Source organism: Typopeltis vanoorti, chromosome 1 (assembly GCF_054136105.1).
Source record: "Typopeltis vanoorti isolate ZY-2024b chromosome 1, IOZ_Tvanoo_1.0, whole genome shotgun sequence".
In the NCBI taxonomy this organism is placed as follows: Eukaryota; Metazoa; Arthropoda; class Arachnida; order Uropygi; family Thelyphonidae; genus Typopeltis; species Typopeltis vanoorti.
In genome coordinates, this window is record NC_143549.1 from 189,794,120 (window position 1) to 189,819,622 (window position 25,503).

At 35.6% G+C, this 25,503-nt stretch overlaps 1 protein-coding gene across 2 annotated transcripts in view; it reads left to right on the forward strand.

The window, feature by feature from the left end:
- The window catches only part of LOC150110719 (uncharacterized), a 487,651-nt gene that overhangs the window by 261,462 nt on the left and 200,686 nt on the right, over positions 1–25,503 (forward strand). For both annotated transcript variants that reach the window (XM_090400398.1, XM_090400407.1), the window contains exons 16-17: positions 11,073–11,326; positions 11,456–11,542. In XM_090400398.1, the coding sequence (XP_090256524.1) occupies positions 11,073–11,326; positions 11,456–11,542 (341 nt within the window). The remainder of the gene's footprint in view (positions 1–11,072; positions 11,327–11,455; positions 11,543–25,503) is intronic.

Here is a 25,503-nt window from a genome sequence, read left to right on the forward strand (position 1 = left end):
CAGTTCTGTCATGGAAACCCATGTGGTTTGCCTTGGTTCTGAATGTTTTTGTGCAGATTCATGTTCCAGGTGATGTCTGGAAGTCTGCATTCAATGTATCAGCAGACGAATGGCAGTTTTTTCATATTATCCTTTGTAGCACCCTATGATCACATTCAGTGAGTGTGTTGGGTCGTCCACTGTTTGCAGCACTTGCAGTCAACTCCCTGCACTTTCATCGCAGTATGATATCACTGATTGTTGACCTGGGTTAGCTCAGTTTGTCAACAATATGCTGATTAGAAAAAACTGCCTGCAACATTGCATTCTATCGCAACACCTCTTTCAAACTCTGTCAGTTCCCTTCTCGCAGCCATTTCAACCAGGACGTAGTTGCAATGATGTGGGAGCATTATATTACTCCAATTTATACCAGCTACAAACACGACTCATTATATGGTATGATGCACCTTGTCTATGGGGGTTGTCTGTTGACTTCCTTCCAAGCAGTGTATTTCAGTTTAAAGTTCACCTCTGAAATTTGTTCAACTTTGATTCATTTTAAAACTTTCTTACACACTTTTCTTCTTAGTATGATATTCATTTTTTATCTACTGTTACCTATTAAAACTAAATGGTGATCACTTCATATTTCTTATCTGTATAGTTGACCCTTGAAGAATGGGGTTTAAACTGCATGGCTCCACTTATATGCAGTTTTTTTATGAATAATATATTTGAAATTTTTTTGACATTTGAAATAGCCTAGAAATATCTAAAAAATTAAGAAAAAGTTAGGTATGTCATAAATGCATAAAATATATGTAGATACTAGTCTGTGTTATCATTTACTACCATAAAGTATACACAAATCTATTATAAAAAGTTAAAATGTATCAAAACTTACAAACACAAACATGGCTATGCACAGTTGAGAGAAATGTAAACAAAAGTAAGGATGCAGTATTAAATCATAATTGCATAAAATTAACTTATTAATTAGTTAAATTAATTAATTAGCATGAAATAAAAATTTCATAACGATTCATTCATTAGTGTATAGGCTAGGCTACTCCAAAGCAGTTGTATCATGCACTATGCTACCATAAAGCAATCATATTGCTGCTGCTTCATTATCAATGCAGGAATCATTATACCTGTAATTAAACATAATAAAAATCATTTCTTTTTCACATTATCTTTTCATTTTTGACGTCTAGTGTTAGTAATATGTATAACATCTACAGTGTTTTGTATCATATAAGACAATATTGATGTAGGTACTGACAGATATATGATTCATCTAATAAACAGACAATGTAAACTTAACAGTATCATTAAATACAGTACAGTACTGTAAATGTATTTTCATTTCCTTATGATTTTCTTTTCTCTAGCTTACTTTATTGTAAGAATATAGTATATAATACATATAACATACAATATGTGTTAATTGACTGTTTTTGTATTGATAAGACTTTCAGTCTTTTCTCTAGCTTACTTTATTATAAGAATATAGTATATAATATATATAACATACAATATGTGTTAATCGACTGTTGATAAGGCTTTCAGTCAGTAGTAGGCTATTAGTAGTTTTAAGTTTTTGGGGATTCAAAAGGTATATGTGGATTTTCAAACGACACAGAGGATTGACACCCTGAACATCTGGGTTGTTCAAGGGCCAACTGTATACTCTTCTGTTGATAACAATATCTTCTTGAATCTGCATGAAGATATTGTTATCAACAATAACATGATCAATTAGACTTTTCTTGTATCTTCACTGTATTTTTAATTTATGCACATCTTTAGGTTGGAATGCAGTGTTAGGACTGACTAGTCCATGTCATGAACAGAAATCCAGCAGGTACTTACTATTATTATTAGCTCTGCTCTTTTTTTTTCACATTTCCCAAAACATTTCTATATGTCTGGTAGTCATATACTGTTTTACTGTTTACATCTCCAACAAGGACCACCTTTTCACTTTTCTTTGTGCCAGTTGCTTTCTTTAACGCCACAAAAAATTCCTCCAATTTTTCCTCCATAGAATCTTTTGTGAGACCATAGACATAAATCCAATTATTCATTCTGATATTTGCCCACATCACTCTACTTGATATTGTCTACCATTCAAGATTATCCTCATATAATAATAATTATTATTATACCATGTTCCGACATAAAAATATTACTATTATTATTACTATTATTACGGGCAACTCCAGGGAGTCATTAGACTCATCGAGGGAGGCCCCAAATCATATTCATCACAACTATTCGACATTCTTACAGTATCTATCATACCTTGCCTTAAACTCATTCACTGTCACAACATCCACCACAGACTCAGGGAGCGCATTCCACTCATTCACTACTCTAAAAGTAAAGAACCCAGCTCTAACACCTTTACCAACCACACTTTTGCCCAGTTTCCATGGATGTCCCCTAGTCCTCCCACAACCAGCCCTGTTCTCAAAAATATCTTCTGAATTAATTTTATAGAAACCCTTCAGTAATTTGAATGTCTCAATCATATCTTCCCTCCTCCGCCTATCAACCAATTTTTGCAACCCACAAATCCTCAACCTGTTCTCATACGGTTCATTCCACAGACCTGCTATCATCTTGGTCACTCGCCTCTCCACCTCCTCCCCATCAAGAAGAAACCTAGGTGACCAAATCTGAGCACAGTAGTCGAGATGGGGTCTTATCAAGGCTCGATACAGAGGAACAATAACCTGCTTGTCTCTGCTTGTCAACGTATTCTTCAGCAACCAAGTGATTTGATGAGCTGATTTGGCCACTTTTGCCATGTGTCCCCTAAATTTCAATTCCTTATCCACCAACACTCCTAAATCTCATGCCTCATCAATTTCCTGGAGCACGGTTCCACCAATGCAGTAAACTGCCGCCAATCTTTTCACCCCAAAATGCATAACCTTACATTTTGCCACATTAAATTGACATCCATTCTCCTTAGCCCAGACCTCCAATCTATCCAAATCATCCTGCAAAATTTTGACGTCATCTGCATTCACTATTGCCCTACCCAACTTCGCATCATCCGCAAACAAATGAACTGTTCCTCTCAGATCCTTTCCTATATCATTTATGAACAAATTAAACAGCAGTGGTCCAAGAACAGATCCTTGTGGTACACCACTAGTCACAGGCTGTCTTGTGGACTCTACTCCTGAGTAAACCACTCTCTGATATCTCTCCGTCAACCACCCTCCTATCCATCTCATCAACCCTATGTCCATTCCCATATGCTGCAATTTACTGATTAGAATTCCATGTGGTATCCTGTCAAAGGCCTTAGCAAGGCCTAGTAGAATCACTGTAAATCCATTACCCTTATCCAGTTCAGCCGTCACTGTGTTATAATACGTGAGCAAGTTACTGAGGCATGACCTACCCTTCACAAAACCATGCTGTCCCCGATACAGTATTCCATTTTCTTCTATCCAATCTTGTATTTTCCTCTTGACTATTTTCTCTAAGACCTTGATAATGATTCCTATTATGCTGATTGGCCGGTAATTTTCAACAGCAGCCTTGGAACCACCTTTGTGCAGTGGAACTATTTTCCCCTCTTTCCACCCCCTTGGGACTGACCCAGTCCTGAGGCTCAAATTAAACAAAATGGTCAAGGGCACTGACAATTCTTTGGCTGCTTCACGTACGACACGAGCTGGTATACCATCCAATCCCACAGATGTATTGACATTGAGGTTCTGTAATAGACTAGTTACCTCTACTTCATTCATCACAATTCCAGTATAAGCTGTTGGTTCTTCCATTCCTGCAAAGTCACCACCTGGATGATATACTCTTGCAAAGTGCTCGCTCAGTAATTCCACAATATCGACTGATTCGGTTACCTCCCCTACCCTCAGCATTTTTTAAGATCATTCTACCATGAGCATTTTTCCTTTTACTTGCAACATATTGAAAAAACTGTTTGGGATTCTCTTTAGCCTGCGTGGCCAATTTCCTTTCGTAATCTGCTTTTGCTTTTCTTACTACCCTTGTTACCATCCTGGCCTGAGCTTTATACTGTTCCTGCGCCTGATGGTCACCCTTCTCCTTAAATTCCCTCCACAATTGTTTCTTTTTTTGCAGCTCAAGCTTAATAGTGTTATTCATCCATTTAACCCCTACTTGATTTATTATTCGAACTCTTGGTATACAGTCAACCATTGCCTCCTGCAAGCAGTTCTTAACCACCACCCATGCACTATCGACATCCAGCCCCTGCAGTTTTACATGCCATGGCATTGAGCCAAGCACACACCTAAGCTTGTCATACTTACCAGCCCGGTAATTCCACATGTACCCTGTCTTAATTGTAAATTCGACTCCTTTAGCCACCTCCCAAGTCATGACCTTATGGTCACTCTCACCAATTGGTGGCAACATGGTCATGTTCGTTACAGCCACATTCTCAGTTGCAATTACTAGGTCCAGCACTCTCTGCTCCCTGGTATTTTCCAATACATGTTGCCGTAGATAGTTGTCCCTTAATAACCGCATAAAATCCAATTCCTTCCTCCCATGTGCCCTCTCCTCTTTCCAGTGAATGTTACCATAATTGAAATCACCCATAATAATTATCCTCTATATGCACAAGTTCATGTGGAGAAAAGACACATGAAATAAGAAGAGCCTCATTGATTCTGTTATTGTTGAGAGCAATATCTTCACACATATAACAGTATACACACAATTTTAATTGGAAGTGATCTCATTTTGCTTTAAGTAGAATAAAAATGAATATTACATAAATGAACATAAGAATGTTGTTTAATTTTGAGGGTATATATCAGAACAAAATTATAAGTAAATAATTATTTATTGACTTATTGCTGTAATAAATTTAGTTTAATCCTTTATACAAGTGTAAACAAACAAAGTTTGCACCTGAAGTATCTTCAGGACTGAGGCAACTCTTGGTAAAAGTGGACCAAGCTCTCATCACTCCTTGTCTTAGTATCTCCCATAATGCAAAGCACATCTCTTTGCAGACATGTATAATGCTATTTCATGAAGGGAAGGGCCACTACCCAGACTGGTTTCGAACCTTTATTGAGGTCTCGTCAGTGGGAGTCAGACCCAGAGGTGGTGAAACCAAGGTGAAAGCAATGGAGAAGTCATATTTACCTATACGAGTTGCCAAAAGGTGTCTCACCTTATTATTAAATTACTCTGGATTTAGAGAAAGATGTTGGAAGTTTTTTTCACTTGGTTAGACTATAATAAATTTAGTTTAATCCTTTATCCAAGTATAAGCAAACAAAGTTTGTGCCTGAAGTATCTTCAGGACTGAGGTAATTCATGGTAAAGGTGGATCAAGCTTTCATCTCTCCTTGTCTTAGTATCTCCCATAATGCAAAGCACATTTCCTTGTGGACATGTATGATGCTATGCATTATGACAAGGAGTGATGAGAGCTTGGTCCACCTTTACCACGAGTTGCCTCAGTCCTGAAGATGCTTCAGGTGTAAACTTTGTTTGCTTGCACTTGTAACAAACTAGTCCCTTTGTTACACCATGTTATTGTAGTCTCACATACTGTGACAAACTGTGTTTTTTTTGTGCTCTGAAAATGCTGGTTATAACACCAGCAGAATGTCAGTAATAAGTCAATAAATAATTATTTACTTATAATTCTGTGTTCTGATATATACCATCAAAATTAAACAACATGTACGACACACACATAAGTCTTGCTACACATTTGAATATAACAATGTTTTAAAAGGAATAATGTTGAGAAGCTTTTACAGGTAAACTGTAAACTTAATTATACAAACTTTGAAGAAAAAATGAAATAATTCAAAAACCTGAACCAAACCTTGAACTCTGAGTGGCATACTGAAGAAAACATTGATTGATTCAGGTAGGTGAAGTTGTCTGCAAGGTTAGAAGAAAGATAATAACACCATCCATCCATCTATCTATCTATTCATTGGACATCAACAGATGCAGTATGGTCACTCAGATGCTTGGTGATGTGCCACACAGTCCTTTCCAGGTGGTCCTGTTGTATGCTTTTCTGAAGGCTTCAACTCTCTGAAGATCAGTCACTCCAAAAACACACCATCCATCCATCTCATTGATGGTGTACCCCTTCCTCTTTTTCCAGGAACTTTACCTTCTGTTACTGTTTTGAGAAGTCCTCCTTCCATCCTTTCAATATGTTCAAAGTATTTCAACTTTTTTCTGTAAATATCCTTAAGGAGCCTTAAAGTTCTACTGATCCTTTCTAGCACCATCCATTTATCTGCCTTTCAATATATCATATCCTCAACAGCCTTCTGTAATACCACATCTCAAAAGCAACTATACTTTTCCTACCAGACTTCTTCTTCTTCTTTAGGTTCCAAGTCTCACATCCATAAGTCACTGTTGAAAAAACAGCTACATCCAGAATCCTCAGATCCATCCTTCCACATTTTTAGATGTCTCTGACTGCTGTTTTTAGACATTTCTAATCTTCTTCTAACATCTGAACAGCAGTTCTTCACACTAATAATGGATCCCAGGTACTTGCATTTGCTGACTTTTTCAATTCTTTTTCCATTAAAGTATGCTTGTTTCTCAGGAGCTTCCCTTCTGTATTTCTTTTGAGAAACATAATCTTTGTCTTGTTAGGATTGAGCTGAAATCCACTGTTCTTACTGATCTCACAAACTTTGTTCAAGGATTTGTCCTAGTTCTTCCTTGTCATTACAGAAGAGCACTGCATCAACAGCATACCTCAGATTATTGATCAATCTACCACCTATCCTAATTCTTGTCTTAAGCTCATCCAATGCTACGTGCATGATGTCCTCAGAATAGATACGAAACGGGTGAGAAGAAAGCAGCCATCCTTGCTTAACTCTCTCTCTTTCAAATCTGAAGCCAGTCAGTTAATCCAACACCTGTTCTTACTGTGGCTTCTTGCTCACTGTACAAGTTAGCTATCAGCCTCATAGTGTGTTGAGGAAAACCCATTATTTTCATTACTTCCCATAGTTTCACATGCTGAACACAGTCAAAAGCTTTCGAGTAGTCTCTGAAATAGATTACTATAGGAAGGCTGAATTCTTTATACTTTTCTATGATCTGTTTAAGGCAAAGGATCTGATCTCTGGTACCCTTATCTTTCTTAACATCTGCATGTTCCTCTTGCTTGCATGAGAGATTAATAGTTCTATAGTTCTTGCAGTCCTTCATATCTTCTTTCTTATGTAGTGGTATGAAACTGACTTCTTCCAGTTTCTAGGCTGTGATCCTGTCTCCCATATCCTTGTAATCATGCTATGAAATACTCTTTTCTCTTCATCTCCTGTGGTCTTAATTAACTCTGCTGGGATTCGATCTGCACCTGAGGGCCTTATTGTTGTTAAGCTGTTTAACTGCTCTTTCAACCTCATGCCTAAGTGGAGAGATTCCTCTCCACTTAGGCGTGAGCTAATAAAATTTTCCTTGGTGAGAGGGCTTCTCCAAATTTTCGTTATCCTGTCTGATGTACATTTCCTCATGGTATTCTTTGAAACTTTTTGATTTCCAGTTCTGTTAGTACTGCTCCATCCCTGTCTTTGATGACATTCAATTTGGACTTGAACTTATGCTTTAGGTCATAAACTAAATAAAAAATCCTTTTATAATTGTGCCTCCTCATCTGGAACTCTATCGCTTTACATTTATTAGTGTAAAATTTTCCCTTGTCCTGCCTGATGACTCTTCTGACTTCTCTTTGTAATCTTCAGTCCCTTTGGGACTGAAGAATATAAGAGATTACATATAAGAGATTCTCTTTGTTTCTCTAACGGGCTTCTTTTGATTAGATCCAGATCTGATATGCATGGGTTTCTTGGTCTTCTAATTCAGCTGAGATACTTCTTGGCTATATTAGAAGACTTGAATACTTTGGGAAGGAGTCAGGTGCGAGTTTTCCTCACTAGTCTCCAAGAGAGCCAAAAGATCATCCATCTGAGTTGATATTTCTTCTGTAAACCCACTAGGTATTTCTCTGACATTCAGTCTGGTGAGACATGCCTAACTTGGAAGGTTTTGGAGTCTTAGTGTTATTTTGGCCTTTACTAGCTGGTCTGTACCACATTCTGTTCCAAGACAATATTTTCCATATCCATAATGGCCTGGTTGGCAGTGGATAGCGTATCCGCTCTCCATCCAAAAGGCTGCAGGTTCAAATCTCGCTGTGGGCATGGATGTTTGTGATTGTCTGTGGAAATACCAGTGGTGGTCAGCGGTAGATGGTGTTGGTGGTTGTGGCCAGTTGGCGATTCAATGGTGGAGAGGGAGTTGTAGAGCAGGTGCCCTTCCTCGATGAGTCCTTGGACTCCCTGGAGGTGTCAAATAATAATAATAATCTTTCTATATTTTTCCAACTGAACATCAAAAATACTTATAAAAATGATGTTAATATTAACACTGTCTTAGTTAAACATTACATAGAGATATTAGCTGAAACAATTTGTAATGTCTGATTCTTAGAAATTAGGTAGAGGGACTGCAGCTGAAAGTTTGCAGATACATTTTAGAATATTGTGGTATTTTGAGAAGGTTTTGTTTTTTTCATCTTGCAAGTGTGGAAACTATTAAGCATTCTATGAAGTGAATGCTAACTAGAATTTTGAATAAAAAAAGTCAATGTAGAAGGAACAATGATCTTTTTGAAACTTATACAGGTGTGATTACTTTTTTTTATAAAATAAATGTTTCATGGAAGTAGTAATTATCCTCTATAAAGTTCTAAGAAGTTCTAAGAAATCTTTTCAGTAGTAAACTCACTTACTCACTCACTCAGATGTAGATAACAATGCCAGTTAATCTGGTTAAGGTTCTGAGTGTGAAGGATTATCACTTCTCTGGCTTCTACTTCTTATCCATGTTTCTTCAACACTATTGTCTGCTCCACATCCATGTTTTGTTGGATATAAACATGCTATGGAGGATGCCTAACTTCCAGGAAGGTTAGACACTTTTTTTAGTGAAGATGACAAACAAAATATGGAAATAGATAACATAGTAAGCAAACTCGGTGTAGTAGGGAGCTCAATGAATAAATGAATAAACTTAGCCCAGAATAGCAGTATACAGTGTTCTAACCAATTTTCGTTTATTAATTTGAAAGTTGGGTTAGACATGAAGCATTTGATCAAACACTAGAGACTGCAGATACAGATTGTCTGAAAAAATTAGAAGAGTGAATCATAAATTAAGAGAGTTAATCTGTGGTGGTATGATCCGTTAAACAGAATGAAATAAGAAAAGTTAGCAAGAAAAATAGGTGTTTGATGCTTGAATAGTAGGAACAAAGACTCGAGAGAAGACCAAGATTGGGCTAGTTTTACTCTTAGGAGACCAAAATGTTTGATCTGACAATATTGGAAACCTATCAAAAAACAGAAGATTACTTTGGAAGAAAATTGTTGACAAGAAGCTTAATGCAAACTTAATTATATAGTACTTTCATAGTACTATGTCCATCCTTTGAGGATATACAGTATATCAAGAGCTGATGAAGAAGAAACTTACCACATAATATTCTAGAATGTTGTTATTCACAGTCTGTCCAACAAATGTTTTTGTTTTTGTTTCCCCCTGTAAAACCCAAGTTTTTCAGAAAGTGGTTAACCCACCATTAAAGTCCTTGTAAAGATTTCTTGTGTCATGATGAGAATCAAACCTTTTTTTTTCTTTTTTTTATCTGGAGGTCTCATGCCATGTTATACTTCCAGCTGCTAGACATGGTATGTGAAAGAGAAGTAATTACATTATTTTCCCTTCTTTTTCATCTCTGCTTAGATCATGTTCCTGCATGCTATACACATACTGGACTTCTCTCTCTTGTATGTTACTGGATCTTTTTGATTCTTCTTTAGCTGTGGACATTGGTTTTTTTTTTGGCAATTTATGTAACTACCTTTCTAACTCTTCTGTTAAAAATTTAGTTTGCCAAATTATAAATTAAGAGAGTTAATCTGCGGTGGTATGATCAGTTTGAAAAGTTAGCAAAAAACAGGTAATGATGCTTGAATAGTAGGAAAAAGTCCTAAGGGAAGACCAAGATTGGGCTTCCTTAAAGCATTTTTCAACAAGAACTTGAGTATTCAGCATTCATCATTCCACTGAACATTCAAACTTATCTCCATTTGAATTTAATGAGTTTCACACATTTTGTGGCATATTTTGTATATAAATGAATGTGGTAATTCTCGTAGACAGGCTTATGCATTACTAAATCACTTAAGGAATTGACAACATAGATAAGAATATAAATTAAATTACACTTTAATAAATATTTCCGATATTTCGGCAACGTCACGTTGCCATCTTCAAAAGGAACTTACAAAAAAAGGCACGTGCATGTAGGCACTACAACACAGTAACTGAGAATGAAGTGATGAAGCTATTGTTCTCCTAAAAGTCCTGATGGTGCCCCCTAGCAGGCTAAGTAGGTGTTGGGCTGAAGGTCTACTGATGTAGGCCTTCCAAATTTGGGACAGTCTCATACAACCAAATTTGTTGAGGTTTGGAGAGTTTCTTGGGCTGAGGCTGATTCCATGAATAGTCTTTCGAATTTGTATTTGCTATGGTGTATTACTGTAGCTTTCTTCCACTGCATTCTGTGGTGTGTATCCAGAGCATGGTCTGCAAGACCAGAGTGGCTGTACTTGTGAAAACGGATGTAGTCCTTGTTCCGAAATTCTGATATTCGCTGTCCTGTCTGTTTGGCCAAAGTAAGACACTTCATTCTTACTGTGTTGTAGTGCCTATGTGCACATGGCTTTTTTATAAGTTCCTTTTGAAGATGGCAACGTGACGTTGTCAAAATATTGGAAATATTTATTAAAGTGTAATTTAATTTATATTCTTATCTACGTTGTCAATGCCTTAAGTGATTTAGAAATGAATGTAGCGTATTGCATTGTTCTACTTAAACCTCTTCTACTAGTCTTATTACTGGTTTCTTTATTTGCATATGATGTGCTTATGTCTAGCTGTCCATGTAAACTTTAGAGAGGATTTTAAAATACTTAGGTTGTAACCTTTTCATGTTTTGATTTCAGTTTGCACTCAAAACAATACAGAGCACCCATCATCATTAAAAAGCTTGAAAACTCCCCATCCTGAAGGAACTGCACAGCAAGAAGTCAGATTTAAATTAGATGAAATTCAGAAGAAAAAAGATCAGCCTGATAAAGGAAGCTTAGATAGAGAAGGCAGCAGTGGTGATAAAGGTGACCGTAGATCTGCTTCCAAAGAATCTGTATCTGGTAGCAATAGAGAAAGGAGAATGGGAAGACAGAATGTTGCAATGCAGGTAAAAGAATTAAAAGAAATCACATGGCAAGATAGTTTTTTTTTTTTTTTTGCGCATGTGTGTGTAATTTTGATTGTATACATTTAATTAATGGAACTTTAAAAATAACATGCTTGTATTCATTTGCAGGCAATATTGCAGCAACGAGCAGCACAGAATGCTACTAATTCTCAGAACAGAAATAATAATAATGATATTACAAAGGATCGTGTAGGAGTAAGTTTTCAGTTATCTTTAAATGACTTTTTTATTTTCTAATATCATTAATTAATTTAGTTATTATTATTATTTCTGCCTTCCATCAGAAAACTTGCACCCATCAAGGGTGGTTATGGAATTAACTCTCAGTTACTTAAAAAGGTGTACTAGATTGTACTACTGGCAATAACCAAAACGCATAATTGTCTTCCTAAATTCTTGAGCTTAAATAGGATGGTAGATTGCACTTCTTCACATTCATTATTAATTAATGTTTCTCTTTCATTTGCTCCCATCTTTTTATTTTTGCTTATTTTTTATTTCTCTTTCTCTCTCTTTCATTTTCACACATACATCAATAGCGGTATTAATATGTTCAATTGATTAATTGCATATTATCATCAAATGTTTTATCTGATGTGCATATGAACTATACATGTTATAATAACTGTCATTCAAAATTTATAAATAATATCCACAACATCCCTTACTAGTAAATGCCAGACTCTAATCATCCAACTGATATTCAAAACCAATAAATTGTTATTAGCTACAATAAGACCATCTATTCACCAACACACTAGGAGTCAATTATACTATAATAATAATCCTCCTTAGTTCCAGTACAATTAAAACATTAATCCTAATTATGTGAACTTGTTTTTCTCTATGCATTAATTTATAATCTTCTATTAAGTCTTCTCTCCTTCAGTTAGTTAAGCTCAACAAATGGCAGTTTGCAAAGCAAATCTCTAAAGCAACTTTTGTGATTTAGTTTCTCAAATACATTCAATATACTTTCATGTTCATTCTATAAACATTCATTAGAAATGTGTGATCAAAGCTGAGAGCAGTAATCCTAAACTCGCCTGACCAGGGAATTATAGAAGTGTATCATAACTTTCTTTCTTCTGCAACTGAATTTTCTTTTAATCATACCAACAGTCCACAGTACTTAACTAGTTGTCTCCAATATGTTTCTGAACTTAAATTCCTTATATACCCAAATCCTTGTATTCAGTGATGATTTCCAGATATTCAAAACCAATAAATTGTTATTAGCTACAATAAGACCATCTATTCACCAACACACTAGGAGTCAATTATACTATAATAATCCTCCTTAGTTCCAGTACAATTAAAACATTAATCCTAATTATGTGAGCTTGTTTTTCTCTGTGTTAATTTATAATCATCTTTCCCATTCAGTTTATATCCATCTGATCCCACTTTATTACCTGTTCTGGCCTCAGAAGCCATCAGCATCTCTCTATCTCTCTCTCTGCATGCTCTTCCCAGTTATATTTATTTTCTCTATTGCTGGCACTTGATGTAGTTATTTCATTATTTCTTCATTTCTTTTATGATCGAATAAGGTATATTTCACTGTTTTCTGCAAAAGTTTCATTTAAGCTGCTATTAATCTTTGCTCATCTAAATGTTTTATTGTCCAAATTTCACTTCCATAAAGTAATGTTGAATAAAGCTAATATATTATGAATTTCTAATCTAGCTGTACCATGTTTGGTTTAATCACAGAATTTATTACACCTGTTGTTAAGTATTTTCTAATTTTCCTATTATGCCCTTTTTCAGCTTCATGCGAAATCATGCATCCTAAATAAGTAAAAGAATTGATTTGTTCCAAAATTTTGTTATTTATTTTGGTATTGTTTTACTTATACTTGAATCTTGACCTGATGAGATTATCAATCCAAAATCTTGGATTATTTTTTCAGAACTAATAGCTTTTCAAAATTTGTCTTCAGAATCATTAATTATACCTGGTCATTTGCAAAAGTGAGTCTTTAAATTCATATTAGCGGTTAGGTCATTACTGTAATGGTTTCTTTCTAGTGCATTTCATTTAAATACAGTAATCCCTCAAATATCCAACCACAGTGAAAAAAACAGTTTACTAGTCAGATAATTGAATTGGTTAGATAACTGAAGATACATTTATATGGTGTTGTACTAGAAGTCAGTTGATATATTAAATTTATTGGTGAATTAATTGATGGTTTATTCAATGAAGGTCACATAATTCAGAGATCACTGTATATATTAAATAGAATGGCAGACAGACATTATCCCAATCTAGATCCTTGGTTTATTCTCACCAATGTGATAGATAGTTCAAAGTTCAGTTGTATGCATATTTCATTATCCTCGTGTGTGTGTGTGTGTGTGTGTGTGTGTGTGTGTGTGTGTGTGTGTGTGTGTGTGTGTGTGTGTGTGTGTGTGTGTAATAGCTCTTAGAATGTTATTTATTTTTCTTTCCTGTATGTCAAATAAAATGTTTCTTTTTACCTTATAATTTTTATTTATTTTTATTCATTTATTTATTTTTTTAAATCCACAACTGCAATATTTGTTTCTGGATTTTACTCTCTTCTTTTTTTATTAATAATATCATTATTATTAGTCCCCCCAGGAAGTCAAGGATTCATTGAGGGAGACCATATATCATCTATACCAGCTGTCACACCTTTTTTTCTTATACTCATTCACACTAGATGCACTCACTACTTCAACAGGCAAAACTCTTTCGCTCACTCACTCATGGCTTTATGAGAGAAAAATTTACCTCTTACATCTTAACTGCACAGAAACTTAACTATCACAGATGCCCTTTGTCCCCTCCCCATCTTCCATATAATGAAAAATTTTATCAATCGATATCCTATAACACCCTCTCAAAAGTTTACAGACCTCTATCATATCACTGCTCTTTCTCCTCTCTACCAGCGTATGCAGTCCACATACTCTCAGTCTGTCCTCATAATCTGCATTCCATAATCCCAATATCATCTTTGTAACTCTTCTCTGCAGCCTTTCCGCAGCTTCTTTTTATTCCTTTGAAGGCCAGTTGACCAAATCTGCGCACAATAATCCAGGTACATTTGTATCAAGGTCTCGTAAAGAGGCACAATGACTTCTATATCCTGATACAATTTTTAACACTCTCCTTTGCACTCTATCAACTATATCAGAATCACAACGGAAACCAGGAGACCAGACCTATGCATAATAGTCTAAATGAGGTCTTATTACTTGGACTGTTGTCCAGGTGATAACAGGCAAAACGACATCCTTATCTATACATGTGAACATTTGTTTCAACATTGCAATTATCTTTTGAATTGTATTTGCAATCTTTCTACTTGGCCATTAACTTCAACTTGCTGTCTCCTAATACTCCAAGATCCCTAGCCTGATCATTTTCTTCTAGCATAATCCAGTCAATATAATTGACTGGATTATGTATTATTGACAATCTAATTGACATTGGATATAGATATCCAATGTCAATTAGAAATGACATTGGATATCTAATCATGCTTATATTTTATAATCCAAACCCATATTCTCCAATTTATGCAACAGAGTACCATGCTGTATTCGGTCAAAATCTGCCAATCAATATAATACAACATTGGATATCTAATCATGCCAAAGTGTATGACTTTACATTTACTGACATGAACTGGCATTTATTTTCCCAAGCCCACAATTCCAGCATATTCAAATCATTCTGCAAGTAGAGCATATCAGTAGCATTCCTGATTACCCTACCTATCTTTGCATCATCAGCAAATAGCTGTATTTCGCTTGTAAATCCTTCCCAATATCATTAATGTACAGATTGAATAACAGTGGATCAAGCACCACTGGTTCCCTTAAATCTTGCAGACTCACATCCCCCATATACCACTTTTTTGATGTCTGTCAGTCAGCCATCCTCTTATCCATGCTAATATTTTATAATCCAAACCCATATTCTCCAATTTATGCAACAGTCTACCATGCTGTATTCTGTCAAAAGCCTTAGCAAAATCCAAAAGTATCATGGTATATCCATTCCCCTTGTCTAGTTCAATGGTAACATTGTTATAGAATGTGAGCAAGTTGCTACAACATGATCTTCCCTTGGTAAACTCATGTTGCTGCAAAGTAGAGATTCACTGTCAACCCATTTCTGAATGTGAGCCCTAACAAATTTTTCCAAAATCTTCGCCATCACTCCTGAGATACTAATTGTTTGATAGTTGGAAACAACATCCCTGTCTGACACTCGGATTTATTTCAGTCTCTTCTGTTAATTTATTACCTAACTGTAACTGCATTTTTCTATTTTTATATGAACTTTGTATAGCTTGTACCAAATGTAATGGGTATTCTTGTTTTTTCATTATATTCCATAGTTTTTCTCTGAATTTTCTGCATGTGAAAAATACTTCGCTTCAGAGAGTTCCTTATTTTTAAATTTTCTAAAATTCAAACCCACTTGTCATTCATTAACAAGTAAACCCACTTAAAGCAAAATGAATGAGATTAGACAACAGTGTGGATAATATTTTTTTCTTTTTAAATTTTTATTCTTTTTTGATGATTTACCTCTCGCATACATTATTCATTCTCTTAAAACAATTTGGATACAATGATAGCTCACATGTTATTCATTTTTGTATCAATATAGATATTTCAGCGTTATCTCACACTGCACACACAGTAAAATCATTTATAAAGTTTACGTACTTTATACTGTCTTTGGATTTTGATAATAATTCCACATTTTGTTTCTTTTTTAATGTGAATCCCACCTGCGAAAGGGTAAACCTCTAATGGGCTGGTCTTAGTTTATCACTATTAGTACTGTGGGTGGGCTAAGGATTAAATAATTTGACGGCAATGCTGTTGATTTTTTCTTTTTTTAAATCCTGTGCTGTAGGAGGACTAGATATCAGAAAAAAAAAAATTAATAACAAAGTCAAGATCTTTGATTGATTTAATTTTCCAAAATTAAATTCTTTGCGTCTACTAGTTCGGTTGATAGAGATGCTGAGACATTTGTTAACAGTATGACTCCATTCAAAGAAGATTGGCATACGGCAGAAGCTCTGATAATTCCATCGCATCCATCATTCCTCATCTTTTCTAATCTTTTAATAACATGATCTCCGACATTATTTTATTCCTACAATTCAAAGATCAAAGACAAAAGCAATCACTAAACTATTTTTATGATGCCAAATATAAATAATTTTCTGTTTTGCATCATCAGCGAACATATGAACCGTTCCTCGTAGATCCTTCCCTATATCGTTAATGAACAAATTAAACAGCAGTGGTCCAAGAACAGAACCCTGCGGCACACCACTAGTCACAGGCCGTCTTTTGGATTCTACTCCTGAATAAACTACTCTCTGATATCTCTCCATCTCACCAACCCTATATCCATTCCCATATGTTGCAGTTTACGGATTAGAATTCCATGTGGTATCCTGTCCTTAGCCAGGTCCAGCAGTATCACTGTAAACCCATTACCCTTATCCAGTTCAGCCGTCACTGTGTTATAAAATTTGAGCAAGTTACTGAGGCATGATTTACCCTTCACAAAGCCATGCTGTCCCCTATACAGTATCTCATTTTCATCAATCCATTCCTTTATTTTATCCTTGACTACTTTCTTCAAGACCTTGACAACGAGTCCTGATATGCTGATCAGTCGGTAATTTGCAACAGTAGTCTTGGATCCTCCTTTATGCAGTGGAACTATTTTCCCCTCTTTCCACACCTTCGGGATTAAACCAGACCCGAGACTCAGATTAAACAACATGGTCAAGGGCACTGATAATTCTTTAGCCGCTTCACATAAGACCTGTGCCAGTATACCATCCAATCCCACAGATGTATTCACATTAAGGTTCTGTAATAGACTATTCACCTCCACTTCATTCATCACAATTCCAGTATAAACTAATGGTTCCTTCATTCTTTCAGTGTAATATAAGTCTCTAAATTAAATTCTCATCTTTTTTCAATAATTTGTTTTTGTACATAAATATTGTCTATACATGACCTTGCATGTCTGAAACCATTTTGTTCTTCTGAGAGTAGATGCCTCAGGATTTTACTGTAAATTTTGTAACCTGTATTTAATAAACTTACTCCTCTGTAATTTCCACAATTATCTCTGTCTGCTTTCTTAAATATAGATATAACCTTAGCTTTTAATAGTATTCTATTTAGTATTAGTATTCTTATTTAGTATTCTTATTGGCTTAAACCAAAATTTCAAATGATGGTACAACATGACAGAATTTCATGCTGGTTGTGGCGTCGCCTGGTTAAACAAGGGTCCCCTTTGTTTTCACCAGGGAATCAGGGCAAACAGCGAAAAGTCAGCTACTGGAACAAATTCTGAAACATACCCTAACTCAACATCACCAGAGCTCAAGATTGGTACTATCAACATAAGAAGCCTGAATGGCAAAGAAAAGGAGCTAGCTGAGGAATTGGATAAGTACCAGATCGACATAATAGGGGTGACTGAAACAAAAACGACAAAAACTGGTGAGATCTTTCTGAGCAATAAATACAAAATGTTATATTCAGGCAATGACAATCAAGTAGAAGAAGGAGTAGGCATAGTATTCAACACTAAATACTAGGCTAATCTTGGATGAAAAGCCAAACGGCTATTTTTTCTGGCGAAGTTAATTAAATTAAGGGGATAAAAATCCCTTATTATTTTACAGCCAGTATGCGAAACTCTAAGATCTAAAACTACGATCTAAGAGTTTCATGCCGAAGAACTATCGGCGAATCCAAGCGTAAGTGACCACTTGGTAGTACAACACCAAGGCAACTCAAAGCAAAGGTGGAGCAAGCTCCCTCACTATCCTTGATATTTTCTCATAATGTAAAAACACAGCTCCTAGGAGATATAATACTGTCATTACATTATGAGGAGAGGTCACTACTCAGACCGGTTTCAACCTTTTTTGAAGTCTCATCAGTGAGTAGCTAGACCTGGATAATATCAAAATTTAAGTGAAAAGAACTTACATACCTTCACTATACGAATGCCAGAAAGGTGTGCCCATACATTATATATAACTAATATGAAAAGCCAAACAGCTATTTTTTTCTTGCTTCGAGTTGCCTTGGTGTTGTACTACTAGGTGGTCACGTACGCTTGGATTCGCTGATAGTTCTTCGGCATGAAACTCTTAGATCATAGTTTTCGATCTTGGAGTTTTGCATACTGGCTGTAAAATAATAAGGGATTTTTATCCCCTTAATTTAATTAACTTCGCCAGAAAAAAATAGCCGGTTGGCTTTTCATCTTAGTTATATATAATGTATGGGCACACCTTTCTGGCATTCGTATAGTGAAGGTATGTAAGTTCTTTTCACTTAAACTTTGACATCATCCAGGTCTACCTACTCACTGATGAGACCTCAAAAAAGGTTAAAACCGGTCTGGGTAGTGACCTCTCCTCATAACGTAATGACAGTATTATATCTCTTGGGAGTTGTGTTTTTACATTATGAGAAAATATCAAGGATAGTGAGGGAGCTTGCTCCACCTTTGCTTCGAGTTGCCTTGGTGTTGTATTACCAAGGGTCCTTGGTAATACAACCACTTACGCTTGGATTCGCCGATAGTTCTTCGGCATGAAACTCTTAGATCGCAGTTTTCGATCTTAGAGTTTCACATACTGGCTGTAAAATAATAAGGGATTTTTATCCCCTTAATTTAACTAGGCTAATCTTCTTGAATGGCAGGCAGTCTCAAGTAGAGTGATGTAGACAAATATGAGAATGGGGAACTGGACAATTCCATACATACAATCAGAGCTCCATACAGTCTAAGAGTAATGGGATGTGAGGATTTAAGCTTTCTTTTTAGTTCTTCAGGCCAAGTATTCATGTTACGAATCAAGAAGTTTGTCTCATTATTGTTCTTCATGGTAGGATCTTTGTTGAGGATTTTGTACGTGGAACTGTCTGATAGTAAGTCATTTATCTTCTTGAAATAGTCTTTTGAGTTTAGAATGACGGTGGCATTCCCCTTGTCTGCTTTAGTTATTATTATTTCTTTGTTCTTCCTCAAGTTCCGAATAGCTTTCCTATCATATGGAATGGTATTAAGTTTTGGTTGTTTTGCTGTTGCTAGGAAATCGTGCTTTGGAATCTAATATCGTTAGCTACAGCTTGTGGTAGCGGGTAGAGACGTTTTTCAATTCCACACATAAAGTCCATTCTAGGAATGTAATTTGGAGTGATTGAAAAGTTAAAACCTTTCTTTAGGATATCTGATTCCTGTTTGGAAAGGCAGTGATTCCACATGTTGAAAATCACTTTGTTTTCAACAACTAACTAAAACAAACTAAAAAGAAAACTTAAATCCTCACATCCCATCACTCCTAGACTGTATGGAGCGCCTAAAGTACATAAGGAAGAAGTGCCACTTTGTCCGATTGTAGATGGCAGGTCCTTCCCCCCACTTACATATTGGCTAAGCACCTGGCTAACTTACTTAAGGGAAAAATCAGACAAACAGAGTCCAACATAAAAAATTCTCATCAATTTGTTAACTTAAAAACGTGAAGATAACACAAACAGACATAATGGCCAGTCTAGACGTAGTATCCTTATTCACGAATGTACCAGTTGAAGAAGTCATGAACATTATCAAAGATTTCTTTCCTGCTGATATTACAAAGATGTTCAAGCACTGCCTACAATCAAATTTCTTCAACGTTAACAAAAAGGTATACCAACAATTAGAAGGCCTAGCCATGGGCAGCCCTCTATCACTACCATGTGTAGACCTTTTCATGGAGAAATTTGAAAATGAAATCTTCACCAACATTACTCCTAAACCTTCAATATGGTGGAGATATGTGGATGATATCTTCATCATATGGCAGGACAACATGGAAAACCTACATATGTTTGTCAATAGAATCAACTCGCTCCACAATAAAATCAAATTTACTCTAGAAGTAGAAAACAATGAACAACTACACTTCTTGGACATACTAGTTAAAAGACAAGGTAACAATTTCAAACTGTCCATTTACAAAAAACCTATGGACACTGGACGATATCTACGTTACTCTTCAAACCATCATAGGTCACATAAACAGAGCATCATCCACATGTCGAGAAATCGAGCCAGAAACTTTATCTCCAACGATGAAGAAGTTCAGACAGAACTGTCCCAAATCGCTATAACACTATCGCAAAATGGTTATCCTCGAAACATCATCAACAAATTTCTATACGAAGATAAACAACAAGAAAGAACAGTCTCCCAGCAAATTTCAACAGCAGTCATCCCCTTTATGAGTTCAATTTCCACCAAAATTGCAAGATTGTTAAAAGCCCATAACAGCAGGGTTGTATTTAAACCAACCACTAGCATCAGACAGGTTCTAAGATCTCCTAAGGACAGTGTTCCATTTTATAAATATCCAGGTGTGTATAATATTCCATGCACATGCAGTCTTTCCTACATTGAACAAACTTCGAGAAGCCTGGAAATAAGACAGAAAGAATATGTTGGCGATGTAAATCACAACAGAATGATCACCTCCGGTTTAGCACATCACTTTTCAACTTCGAACCACACTATAGACTGGGATAACAGTCTATAGCTCTATGCCCTACGTAGTTGATGATTACAGACATCGATTATTCAAAGAAGCAGCAGTAGTGCTACATACAGGCAGCAACCTAAACAGAAATCAAGGGGCCATACTGGACGATACTTCAAAAAAATCTAATTAATTCTCTCAGTTCAATAGAACTATAGTACGTGAATAATCATATTACGCGTTTGCATGTAACGCGTGTTCATGATACTTAGTAGAAAGTCACAATTCATACAGACATGTCACGCGAACGTGTTACCTTAGCTACCTAACAGGTACTAATGTTTTTTGTATTCTTAAACCTTTTTTGCATTTATAATTTTTTTTTACTGTGCAAGCCTTGAAAAAGCCAGTCAGTTATTAGCGAAACCGGTAGGCAATATTATACGAACATACATACAAATTAAAAATCTATGGTCAGCTTATCAATAAGTCTTATATTTTTGATACTATTAATATATAGTAATTTTACATTTATTTAACCGTTTTTGTCATTTCTCATAAAATTGTTTGGAGTCCTCTTTCCTACCTTCTTCAGGGACATATACTCCTATGATAGCTAAGTAGCTTCTGTTTGTTTTTATTTTAACTGTTATACTTCGATCATTTACAAAATTGTATTTTCATATTCTGTTTTTCCATTTATTATAAGTTAAAATGGCCACACGAATAGAAGCTATGGTATGTTCTGTTTCTAGATTTTAGTTGTGTTATCATTTCTAATTCCTAATTCTAATACTTCGCACATTCCACATGGCTACATTTAAAATGTCCAAGATTCCTAATCATTTACCTTTATTCTTTCTTGGTCATTTTCTGTTGTTTCGGTCCGATGAATTTACCAGTTCCAGTGGCTGAGTTATAGAAATTTTTTACTTGATAAGGTAGCCAGTCTTATGCAAAACTCCCAACCTTGAGAACCAGGGTATTTCTCTTAGTCTGGCCCCTACTTTTGACCTATTCAGCTAGGGCTTCCCTAGCTGAATAGGTCAAAGCTATACCTCAAGAGCTATGCCAGCAGTAGCTTAGCCACTGCTGGCATAGCTCTTGAGGTCATTCGTGCACAAAAGCCTCCTTAACATGTCAAGGTGGGGTTACCATTAACCTCCCTACCTACCGGCCGATGTGGATGAAATAGTGACACCAAATTGCACTTCTTATCCATGTTATTCAATGGGTGTTAGAGCTTCGTATCCAGATTCAGCTAAACGTCTATAGACGTCGTGGCTGGTTGGGGGGTTAAGGAGGTAGTATTTATTATCTCCATTAAAATTTGACAAATTGTTTCAGTTTTGGTTTCATTCAGAACAATTTATGGAAAACTTATGCAGACCATTATCATCATCATCATCAAATTCCTGACATATACCCTCAAGGGGTGTATAGGATATGATAGTACTACATGAAAAATTTACATCATTACTAACTTCCTATCTACAATTTTCCTCCAAATCAGTCTGTTACTTGTCAAGACTCCAACATTATCAGATCTTATATTTCTATCGTCTAAGGCATTTTGTACTGTATCAATCCACCTATATCTTGGTCTTCCTCTGGGTTGTTTTTCAGCCAAACTGGCAGAGAACACTTGCTTTGCCAATCTTTCCTCACCCATTCTGTTTAAGTGACCTACCACCTGAGATTAGTTCTGCTAATGCATTCCTGGATGCTGACAATGTCTAGTTCTTTCCTAATATCCTCGTTTTTAATTTGATATTGCCATTGATGCCATCTGTTCACACTTCTAATCTTTCTTAGGACTCTCATATCTGCAGTCTCTAATCTTTGGTCAAGTGTTTTACTTCTGACCCAGCTCTCACATCCATAAGTTAAAACTGGTTTGAACACTGTCTTGTATACAGCTAATTTAGTGTTCTGACTAATTTCTCTCTTATTCCATATGAATTTATTCAGTTGACTTCCTACCATACCAGCTTTGTTGATTCTGTTGTCTATTTCCATATTTAATTTACCATCTTCAGTAAAAATCGTGCCTAAGTAGCTGAAATGTTTTACTTGTTCCACAGGGTCTCCATTCACAGCACAATTGACATTTTCAACGATTCTACCTATTTTCATTGTCTTTGTCTTTTTATTGCTGACCTTTATACCATATCTATTACAACAGCTATTCAATTTAGTCAGGGAATCTTGCAAACTTGTAGCAGATTTATTTAGAAGTATAACATCGTCTGCATAAAGCAAAAAGCATACATTAACATCTCCAATTCTGATTTCATGTTTAATACCACTTTCCTTCATAATGTGATCCATGTAGATAATGAATAACAGAGGGGATAATGTACATCCTTGTCTCACACCAGATTTAACATTAAACCATCTTCCTGTACTTCCTTCTATTCTAACTGCTGACTTTCAAATAAAGAGTAAGTATTGCTTGATATAATGACCCATTGACACCATATAACTGCAGCGTATTGAATAGCTTCTCTCTTGGCACCTTGTCATATGCCTTTTCCAGATCGACAAAATTGAAATATCAAGTTGAATAAGCTCTGATTGATTTAATTCTATGTTCTGTATAAATAATTACAAGATGTTAACCCTGACATCACTCACATGTGGTAGAATGAATATTATACTGCATAGATTTTAATTGTTGAAGTAATCCTCGATTTTGATAAATTACGAATACTGCAACCATGTTAAGAATAATTACTTTAATTTCTCGGCATTTTGACTTTTATATTAAGGTCATCATCTGGAGTATACACACACACACACACACACACATATATATACAAAGACAAGCTACATTACATTTCAAACATTATGCCAAAATGACAATAATTTGATTAACTGTTATTCTACTGGCCTGGCCTCTAGTTATTGGGGAAAAAAACACTACATCAAAGCTATATCCTATTTATTTATTACATGGTCAGAGAGAATAAATTTGTGTTAATACTTTCAATACAGCAGTAGTGGTGGCCAAATCAATCGTTTAACATAAGTGTTTGTTATATGAAGGCTGATTCTAGATTGCTACAGCCCTAATTGATAATGAATTCTTAGAATAAAAGGTTATGCTCGTAGAATATGTGCCATCCATATTCTTGGTATTTTGAGACCATCATTATTATTAAGATTATGGTGGTTGATTAAAATTCCATAGGCGTCTTGAAATTTGCACTCATACCACATTTTGGTGTGATGTAATGAACAGGTGGCACTTCCCTTTCCAGTTAATTCTATGTAGAGTATTCAGAGCATGATCAGAAAGGTCTGATTTACCATAGTTAATAAATTCAGTGCATCGTTTATGTTCCTTTTTTGGGATAGGAATTGTGCATCCAGTTTCATATATATAAGGCAAATTACAGGTGCAGTAAATACAATATACTCCAGAGTGACGAGTGGAGGAAGCGGATCCTTGGAGGAGTTGAATAAGTTTTTTTTTATAAATTAAGTGGATATTAAATCCAACATCATTTCAAAGCCGAATACATTATTTAGCTTTGAAATGATTTAAAAAAATCATTTGAAAAGTTTCGTGCAGAAACTACAAAAGTTTCATGCGAAAATTGACCAGAGCTTGTGGGAATACACTGCCGCCATACTACGAGTTGCCCTAGCTGAACCTAATAGGAAAGGAACAAATGCTAAAAGCGCCCGTATATTGCCTTCTGTTGGTCCATTTTGATAGGTTTCACTAGTCTGACAGCTGTTTCAAACTCATTGGTTTTCATCAGAGACTAGGCAGAAACGTAAGAGAGCAAAAACTCTCAGTACTAGGGAACTTGAAGCATCAGAGAGGTGTATTTTCTGTAAGCGAACTCTCGGTCGATGCGTAAAGTATTTATTAAAATAAAAAGCCAAAGGCTTCATTTTGGCAATGCAAAATATATAAATTAAGTGGATATTAAATCCAACATCATTTCAAAGTCGAATACAGAAACTATAAAAGTTTCATGCGAAAATTGACCAGAGAATACTTAATCATGTGGAAAGGCTTATGTGTTCGTCACACATGTTGATTGGATTTTAACGGTATAGATGCGAACACAGATTGATAAGAAAATAACTATTTATTAACTTAAAGCTAATATTTTGCTGGTATTATATCCATCATCTTCAGAGCATACAAACAAAGTTTGTTACAGTAGCAAGATAACTACAATCCAGTGTAACAGTGGGACTAGTATGAGTAATTGTAGTGTGCAACACAAAGACTAAAGTCCTAATTAGGTGCCATCTAAATTAAAAAAAAAAAAAAAACATATTAATTTGGTCTTAGGATGACTGTCTTCTAAATCAAATTGGTAGATTTATACAGCCATACTTCTAGGTTTGGAGTATGTTTCAGGGCTTCTGTTGATTCCTGGAACAACCTCTCTGACTTGTAAAAGCTTCTGTGCAGTACTTTTTTTTTTTTTTTTTCAATTGATCCTGTGTACAGGGGTATCCAAAGCATGGTCTGGCAGACCCAACTTGCCATAGCGAAAGTGCCGGATATATTTTTTGTGTTCACCAAGGTGGATGTCCACAGTTCTTCCTGTCTGTCCATCG